Here is a 9,858-nt window from a genome sequence, read left to right as displayed (position 1 = left end):
AGGCTAAAAATAACCAATCACCTAAAAATGTCATCCAATACTTCTCTACAAGAGAGGAGAAATATGATCTCAGGGAAGAACTACATTTGAAACACTTATATGCTAGGACTACGTTAAAAAGCCATAGCATTTCAGTATGTGGAATAAAACTATGGAATGGATTGAGTAAGGAAGTCAAACAATGCACAACGATGAGCCAATTCAAGAAACAATACAAGCAGTTGATGTTTGCTAAATCAAGGATGAAGAGTCTTGAACCAGTCATGATGTGCAACAACAACAAAAACCCTAAACTGTATTAAGAAAGCAGGAAGTGAACAAATGTAACAGTTACTGATTGTAAAAGTACGAGATGGAGGGGTAGGATTTAATAAGCTTTGCTTCTTCCTACTCCTTTTGGACATGTGGAACTGTGAACTGATTATGTGATGCATTCAATTGTAATCTGATGCGTGTTCAAATGAAATAAAACCATTACCATTCAAAGCGACCACCCAAAGTGGTCGCTTTTTGTGTGACAGACATGCCAAAAGGTATGGAATTTTAGCCTTGAGCCCTATTCCCAGGACTATTTTTCCACTTTTCTGACCTATAAATGTATTTAGAATATTGTATTCTCATGATAAATGATGCCAAAGTTTCACATAATGAGGTTTCCGCATTTGGAAGTTAACCCCCGAAAGAAGGTTGAAATGGCTCAAAATGCCCAGTTTTAAAAGGCGTGGCTAAACTGCTCCTTTGTGATGTCACAGAGGGACTGACTTCATTATAGGGTACATAGTTAGGAAGCACTTTTAAATGAAGACATTTACAGTACATATCAATGCATCATTGCCTTCCAAATACACACTGGATGAATGTAGCATTAAGAAAGCCAAGATTATGTCAGTTGTCAAATAAATGACTGGTTGTTGTAATCACAAGGCATTCGTGATGGTGAGTTCCCATGAAAGGAATAAGAGAATGCGGACCTAAATCAACAACTCTTTCACTTAAGACACATAAGCACCAACTAACCCTGCTTGGTTTGGTGTTTTTATAATCACCTGACATTTAATCTATCAAATCTTTCAGACATTAGTGTGACAGAGCAACATCGTCCTGTATTTACGTATTGTCCTGTTTCTTCTTCTAGAGTTTTGGTGTCATGTGGTCCTTTTTGTGTGTCTGTTTATAGCACCACAGGTAGTTGTAGTACTTGTGTATTACATTATTTTCTCCCAGTGATGCGTTTCTGTATGGATTTTATGTGGACTTGGTTTTATGTGGACCGGGTGTTGCTGTTTACATGAAAAAAAACATCACATTTCATCACAAATCTCAGGTTTTTGGAGCCCCTTTACAGTGAAGTGGCCTTGGAATCGTCTTAACTTACCCCCTCTAAATTGTGATGTGAATGTGAGTGTGAATAGTGTCAAAGCAGGTCGAACTGCAAAAGAAATGAATGAAGGAGCCATAAAGGGTTATTTTTTTCATATGTGTAGAGGTGTGGTTTTTTACCTTGAGGTGCTTTGCATTCTTTAATGACAGATCAGGCCTATTAATTGACCCAAAAGCCAAGCCCTAACCTAAGGTGCTTGATGAAGAAAGTTCAAAAATGATAATAAAACACAGGAACACGTTTTGTGTTGAAAATATAGTAGCCTCAAATGTATTTGCAGTATGTAAAAGCACCGCTCTAGTACATGGAACATCGCCATGCAGTGAGGTTATCATGGAGATCACTTGTTTGCAGACGTGGCTCTCTATTGCGCCGCAGGCTGATGCAGCTGCAGTCAGTCTTATATAACAATTGAAGCCTTCAGCAAGTTCTCTCGTGCAGTGAGACCGAGCAGGTAGAGGCAAGGCGCCATCAAAGACTGATGGCTTCATAAATAATCCTCCTTTAAAATTCATAGCTTCTGTGTTTGATTTATAACCCTTTCTTCAGGATACCCAAAAGGGCTCTAATTCTTGGTGCACACATTGTGCAACAACGGAAATGCAACCAGTGATCCCTTTTTTCCTTCTTGATCCATAATCCATAGAAATTAAGGAGTCTAGTTAGTTTTGGGTGCAAAACAAAGCATTTGTATTGCGTTTTGGACTTCTATATAGCAGTTACACACAATAACCAGCACAAAAAGCGTTCTAGTTCTTCCAGAATCTGCACCTATTCAGCTGTATTTATTTGGATTTCATGGTTCCTGTGAAAACGGTGTGTTTTAATGTATTCCAAATTTGACAAATTGTTGGCAGGTCTGCACAAATTTAATGCAATTTAATTTAATTTAATAAATTGAAAGTCGCGGCACGGCGGTCGAGTCAGCTAGGAGACCAGGGTTCAATTCCACCCTCGGCCATCTCTGTGTGGAGTTTGCATGTTCTCCCCGTGCATGCGTGGGTTTTCTCATGGTACTACGATTTCCTCCCACATTCCAAAAACATGCTAGGTTAATTGGCGACTCCAAATTGTCCATAGGTATGAATGTGAGTGTGAATGGTTGTTTGTCTATATGTGCCCTGTGATTGGCTGGCGACCAGTCCAGGGTGTACCCCGCTTTTCGCCCAAAGACAGCTGGGATAGGCTCCAGCACTGTCCGCGACCCTCGTGAGGAAAAGCGGTAGAAAATGAATGAAATTGAAAGTCCTCCCTGCCTCTCATGCAAATCATGTGATTTTTTTATCATTTATTCGCTCAACATGCAGTAATGTCCGTTCCAATATCATGCAAGTGATGGCAAAGCAACGCAGAACGTCATTAAGTCAGACAATTGCTTTACAGGACTCACTCAAAATGATCATTTTGGTTCTGCAAGTTTCAGCAGGGTGAACTCCATAGTGTCTCCGTGACAGTTCTCACGAAGACCATCTCAGCCTGCAAACATTCTACTGCATGTGCGGACAGGAAAGGTTATCACCATGTCATACATATATTAGCCTTCATGTTTAAAGTACATGAAAAAGTGGTTAGCGTTAGCGTAGAGGTAGGAGTTTTTGCAGGCGTTCATCTGTTTCCTTGTTTGTCTGTTTGTGTTCAAAATAACTTGAAAAGTTCTGAATGTATTTGGGTAAAATTTTGCAGGAATTGTCGGAAATTACATGTAAAACAACTGAGGGTCCAAAATTAAAAATGTTATTTTTCCCTATTTACCTGCTAGCATCATTAAAATACGTATGCAGTTAATAATAATGGTGATATTAGGTATGAACGAGTACACCACTATCTATATTTGTATCTGTTCATGCATCTAAATTATCTGTATACGTATATCTGTACTTTCCGTGGGTGGGGCATATACAGGAAGTGGGCGTGGTATAACCAGGAATGGGTTGGGCTTAAATATGTACATTATTTTAAGTCTTAAATTGACATGGATTGGTCAGAAGTTGCTAAATGTATTATTATTCAGCTATGTGTGTACTGTGTATGTGTGTAAGTGATCTGTAATACTTTGTTATGTAATATTTATGATACATGCAAACATCCAATGATACAGATACAGATAGTGGTGGAATCGCTCAATCCCTAAAACGAGGTTACCTCAAGACGTCTCTCAGAAAGTGTGTACTCGTTTCATGTTTGTACTCAAAAATTCATTATCCGTAACAGCTACTCATTTATAACGAGTATATTTTTGATGGGAAAGATATTGAAGAATAAACTCATATATATCATATCACAGGTACAAAAGGTTGTACGGGAAAAAAAAACTAGCCCTGGTATTTATTTCTTGCGGGGTATGACACTTGCCCTGCAGCAACAAGAAGGATTTGGAGATTTTGGAAACCTGAAGACACTTTGAATTTCAACAAGTAGAGACACAGCAGGAAATCTTGTGTCATGCATAAACTGACATTTATTACATCAAGTGTTTAAATAGTGGCCAGTGGAATAGGCACCAGCATACCCTGTCACCCTGGTGAGGACAACCGGCATAGAAAATGAATGAATGAATGTTTCATAATATGAATTAAGGCAGTGAAGTGCGCTCACTGTATTGTATTAGGGGTTCTCCGATCGGTATCGACCAATATTTAAAATGCCGATCCTTCCGCCAATCAGCTCAGTCAGGTGATCAGGAAGATCTGGGTTCGAATCTCCATTCGGGCATCTGTGTGTGGAATTTGCATGTTCTCCCGGTGCATGGCAAGGTTTTCTCCGGGGACTCCTCCCACGTTGGGAGGGTTGGTGGGGGGTCTTTTATGTTCTGTGGACACATGGCCTGAATTCATAATTGACAAAGTGTGGCATGAACAACCCTGAAGAAAGGACAAAAGAAAGTATGAAAAAAGAAATGACATTTAAAAACCAACTGTAGCATGGAAACGTGTAAATAATAATAGTACTGATTATGATGGTAATGATAATGACATAGATAGTACATCAATAAATACATGCAGATTAATATATAAATACATGGGTACAACACTATATAATTGCTAGATAATTGTAAGATACTGTATTGATGAAGCAATAATAAACATGGCGTGCACAGACAACAATGAGTAAAACTGTGATGATAACCATAGAATAGAATCGAACGGTGAATTATAGTGAAATATGACCAAAACAAATCACATCAATTGCATTCATTATGCTAATATTGCTGCACGGTTGTCGAGTGGTTAGTGCGCAGACCTCACAGCTAGGAGACCAGGGTTCAATTCCACCCTCGGCCATCTCTGTGTGGAGTTTGCATGTTCTCCCCGTGCATGTGTGGGTTTTTTTTTCCGGGTACTCCGGTTTTCCTCCCACATTCCAAAAACATGCTAGGTTAATTAGCGACTCCAAATTGTCCATAGGTATGAATGTGAGTGTGAATGGTTGTTTGTCTATATGTGCCCTGTGATTGGCTGGCCACCAGTCCAGGGTGTACCCCACCTCTTGCCCTGAAGACAGCTGGGATAAGCTTTTTTTTTCAATGATCCCAACAATATGCTTCTCTGAAGCTATTCCGCTGTGACCATGCGGGTGTGTCCCATCCGTATCATTTTACAGGTGTGTTACCTGTCAACAGCCCACACGTGCCCGCCTCCCTGCAGGTACATCCAATGTTATTGGAGGACGGCGGTGCTCAGGAGGACCTCCTTCGCTGTGAGAAGCCCATAAAAAGCCTTCACAGACACGGAGAAGATACTTAGAGGGACTTGACTCTCCTCTTAGTGAGCCCCTCTGCTCTGCTGAACCTCTCTCTCCTTGCACCCTCTCTCTTTTTCTGTGCCACTCCTTTTTCCTTTGAAAATGTCCAGGTCCATGCGTTCCAGCAGAACCGTGACCACCAGCTATGGGTCTGTCGGCAGCAGCGGCGGCAGTCTCATTGGCGGTCTCGTTAGCGGCCGCGGTGGCGGAAGCAAACAGGGCTTCAGTTCCAGCTCTGCAGTTGTATACAGGTCGACACCAGTGATGGCGTCTAGCTCCTCAATGCTTAGGTCCAACATGGGTGGTGGTGGTGGTGGTGGAAGTTTTGGCATGGGTTCTGTCGGTGGAGGAAGTTATGCGATGAGCGGAAGCGGATTCGGATCTAGCGGAGGTTACGGTATGGTGGTGCCCCACATTACCAACGTCCAAGTCAACCAGAGCCTTCTGGCTCCCCTGGATCTTAAGATCGATCCCAGCATCCAGACCGTGCGTCTTCAAGAAAAGGACCAGATCAAGACTCTGAACAACCGCTTTGCAGGCTTCATTGACAAGGTAGGCATACGTTCATATCCAGAGACAACCTTCAAGTTTGTGGAAAGATTGATGCAATCTAACTGAGCATCCATGAGCATTGCTGGAACCTTACCATTGGTTTTCCAGGTACAGGCAGAAACACGATAGCAGTCGTATCCAATGTACGATGCCTGTCAACTCAAGGCGTGATCACGTTACAACTTATTGAACTCTAGTCCTATAGTAGTGCAGCAGATGATATCTGTGAGTAGGTTCAATACTTGTCAGCTAAGGACTGGGAATTTATCCCACACCATCTGCATAAAAGTCAACAATGTAACCTTAGGTCAATTTTGACAGTTTTTGCATGGATTCTCAAAAGAAGAGCAAATATGTGAGGTGTGTTAAAAGGGGAGGGGCCAGATGAGGTGGGGCACCCAAAACAGAAGGATGTGCTCCAACCCCCCACCCCCCTTCTCCCCCAGGCAAACTGGTCCAAAGTCCAAACATGTTTTCCCACTACTCATCACTCATTTCAACACAATTACATTAAGAGCCTCTTTGGGTGGGGTTGAAATGTTGTTAACCGAGGGCACCGAGATACCAAAAGAAAAATACCTTCATAATGCCAAGATGGCGTATCCTCGCCAAAACTGTAACCTTTTTTTCGAAATTCCTCCTTCCTAGGTGCGCTTCCTGGAGCAACAGAACAAAATGCTGGAAACCAAATGGTCACTGCTACAAGAGCAGACCACCACCCGCTCAAACATTGATGCCATGTTTGAAGCCTACATCGCCAACCTGCGTAGGCATCTGGATGGACTCGGCAACGAGAAGATCAAGCTGGAATCTGAGTTGAAGAACATGCAGGGAATTGTGGAGGACTTCAAGTGCAAGTAAGAACACCGGAAAGCCGCCGTTGCTCGGCTGTTGTTCCCAAACTGATTTGTCCATCTTTTTCAGATATGAGGATGAAATCACCAAACGTGGTACCCTGGAGAATGAATTTGTTCTCATTAAGAAGGTTGCACAAGAAGCTTTTTTTCTCTATTTCTGCAGCTGGAAAGCAAAATAAAAGTATGTTTAATTGCATCTTCTCATCCACCAACAGGAGGTTGATAATGCCTACATGGGAAAGATCGACCTTGAGGCACAAATCGATAGTCTCCAGGATGAGATTAACTTCCTCAGAGCAATCTACGACGCGGTACGTAAAGAAAACCTCAATCTTTAAACAACTTGGTGGAAGACCTCACCTCCTTCAAGCTTCACACCCTTTATGCCTTTTTATATTAGGAGCTGCGTGAGCTTCAGAGCCAGATCAAGGACACTTCGGTCGTCGTGGAGATGGACAACAGCCGTAACCTTGACATGGAGACCATCATTGCAGAGGTGAAGGCTCAGTACGAAGACATCGCCAACCGCAGCCGACAAGACACAGAAGCATGTTATCAGCAGAAGGTAGGTTTTGGAATACTTTGGAATACTACAAAACCCCACAGGCTGAATATAAAACACATATTCTGCCTCCAGTATCAGGAAATGGAGGCCTCTGCTGGCCAGTATGGAGATGACCTCCGCAGCACCAAGAACGAGATCGCAGAACTAAACCGTCTGATTAGCCGCCTCCAGAACGAGATCGACGCAGTCAAGGCTCAGGTTTGTTCAACGCTCTACCAGACTACATATTCCGAATACATCATCACTAACGTTCGTAATTTGCAGCGTGCCAACCTGGAGGCTCAGATCGCAGAGGCCGAGGAACGCGGGGAGCTGGCGGTGAAGGATGCCAAAGCCCGCATCAAGGACCTGGAAGAGGCCCTGCAGAGAGCTAAACAGGATATGGCGAAACAGATCAAGGAATACCAGGAACTCATGAACATCAAGCTGACTCTTGATATTGAGATCGCCACCTACAGGAAACTGCTGGAGGGCGAGGAACAGAGGTACACAACTTTTGTCATCTTTTCCTAAAAGTACATTGTGTTAAACCAATTTTGGACCTTCTCTGCAGGATTAGTGCAGGCGGGGCAAATGCAACCATTCACATACAATCCTCAGGATCGAGCGGCGGCGGCGGCTATGGTATGGGACTTTTTTCTTTCTGTTACTAAATACAATATTTAATATCGTTTAATATAAATACTGGATACATAGTCATACAATTACAAAATTCATTCATTCAGTAACCTTGTCTCATAACTAGAAATCAAGCAAGATGCTCTGGATTAGCCTGCTGCTATGTTTAATAAAACTGCCAGGAACAAATGACATGTCCCAGGAGGAGGCGTTCATTTGATTAGTTATATTAAACTTTCTCACACATTCTCTCCTCCCTCTGTGCCACTTGCATTGGTGGGAGGGATGGAGGCGTGGGTGCGCGGCTCTGCGCCAGACTGCGCTGCTTATGAAATTTACAAAGTTCGCTGCCCAGACCCGGTTAGCGCAACATACGTATACGGCAGGTGTGCAGCTGGTTATAGAGAATTATAAGTAGATTGGATAAATATAGCCGCATGGTGACCAAGTGGTTACCATGGAGATCTCTTTCTGGAGTTTGCATGTTTGTGTATACATGTTGGGTTAATTGGCGACTCCAAATTGTCCATAGGTATGAATGTGAGTGTGAATGGTTGTTTGTCGATATGTACCCTGTGATTGGCTGGCGACCAGTAGACAGCTGGGGTATGCTCCAGCATACCTGTGATCCTAGTGAGGAGAAATGGCATAAAGATGGATGGATAAATAAATTGAGCTTGTATCATGCAACAATTTATAAATAAAGTTAATTGTAAATAATTTTCATTCTGTCACTCACACACAATGTGAACTCATATCTTGTCTGTTTTATTCCCATCAGCAGGTGGCGCTGGCGCAGGAGGCGGAATGGGAATGGGAATGGGCTTTGGAGGCGGCATGGGCACTGGGGGCGGAATGGGCATGAGCTACAGCAGCAACATGTCCGGTGGCTACGGTGGCATGGGCGGCGGCAGCAGCAGCAGCAGCAGCAGCACAATGATGACATCAAGAACCAGCATCTCTCGCCGTTAAGACCAGAACCATATTGGCCTCTCCTGTTCACCATCAAAAACCACCCCTCAAAAACCTTCCATAGCTTCTATAGCATACTTCATATAGACACATTTCCTGTTCTTTTTTTAGTTCTTAGAGTCAGAGAGGTTTCATCAAGCAGAGGTTGAGTCATGATAACACAAATCAGTCCTCTCTTGTACTTGTGACTGCCTTTTAGTTGCAAGTCACACTGTCCTGTAGACAAGATCATACTTGTAGTATCATGACAGAGGACACCAACAGCAATGCAACTATAATCATCACACGCTAACATGTATGACATAAAGAGGTCCTCGCAAAATGAAATCACTGTGTGGTGCTCTTTTGTTTAGACGTACGTGTTAAGTGTATACATGGCAGTCACACGCAGTACTTCACTATTTTTTGCTAAAAGCTCCACATGCAACACTCATTTTGCATCAATTTCCACTTTACTCTGAATGGAAAAATAAACATTGGTCTTAAATCCATCTGGAATAAAGCTGAGCTTCAATGAGTTTGGTGTATTTGGTTATTTTTAATTACTGTATTTTCCGAACTGTAAGTCGCACTTTTTTGCATAGGTTGGCAGTTCCTGCGACTTATACACCAGAGCGACTTATAAATGAAAAAACTGTTTATGTTACATAAACACTGGACACCTTTTCTGTTCATGTTTATTTTTTGTGTATCTGAATAACCATTGGGGCGGCACAGACCTCACAGCAAGGAGGACTAGGGTTCGATTCCACCCTCGGCCATCTCTGTGTGGAGTTTGCATGTTCTCCCCGTGCATGCATGGGTTTTCTCCGGGTACTGCGGTTTCCTCCCACATTCCAAAAACATGCTAGGTTAATTGGCGACTCCAAATTGTCCATAGGTATGAATGTGAGTGTGAATGGTTATTTGTCTATATGTGCCCTGTGATTGGCTGGCGACCAGTCCAGGGTGTACCCCGCCTCTCGCCCGAAGACAGCTGGGATAGGCTCCAGCACCCTAGCGACCCTTGTGAGAATAAACGGTAGGAAATGAATGAATGAATAACCATTGTGTTAGCATATACACCTATTCAGCCTGTTCTCTATTCTTTTATTATTGTTAGAACTACCTGCAAAAAATGCGACATATGTATGTTTTTTTCTACCTAATTATGAATTTTTGGCCTTTTGCGA

The 9,858-nt window shown here is 42.7% G+C and overlaps 1 protein-coding gene across 3 annotated transcripts; it reads left to right on the top strand.

Moving 5' to 3' along the window:
* Positions 1 to 5,109: 5,109 nt before the first annotated feature.
* LOC131136935 (keratin, type II cytoskeletal cochleal-like) lies at positions 5,110 to 9,203 on the top strand. 3 transcript variants are annotated; one of them, XM_058084289.1, is made up of 9 exons: positions 5,113 to 5,674; positions 6,323 to 6,531; positions 6,599 to 6,659; positions 6,747 to 6,842; positions 6,932 to 7,096; positions 7,169 to 7,294; positions 7,361 to 7,581; positions 7,650 to 7,720; positions 8,496 to 9,203. In XM_058084289.1, exons 1-9 carry the CDS (start codon positions 5,225 to 5,227, stop codon positions 8,684 to 8,686), a joined length of 1,590 nt encoding a protein of 529 aa, XP_057940272.1. In that variant the 5' UTR covers positions 5,113 to 5,224; the 3' UTR covers positions 8,687 to 9,203. The 3 variants fall into 3 exon arrangements, with proteins under 3 accessions (XP_057940271.1, XP_057940270.1, XP_057940272.1); XM_058084288.1 differs by having other exon boundaries at positions 5,110 to 5,674; positions 6,932 to 7,294; positions 8,499 to 9,203; XM_058084287.1 differs by having other exon boundaries at positions 5,110 to 5,674; positions 6,932 to 7,294.
* Positions 9,204 to 9,858: the final 655 nt, after the last annotated feature.

Source organism: Doryrhamphus excisus, chromosome 10, assembly GCF_030265055.1.
Source record: "Doryrhamphus excisus isolate RoL2022-K1 chromosome 10, RoL_Dexc_1.0, whole genome shotgun sequence".
Lineage (NCBI taxonomy): Eukaryota > Metazoa > Chordata > Actinopteri > Syngnathiformes > Syngnathidae > Doryrhamphus > Doryrhamphus excisus.
The sequence above is the reverse complement of the archived record's forward strand: the minus strand, read 5'-3'. Positions and strand labels throughout refer to the sequence as shown.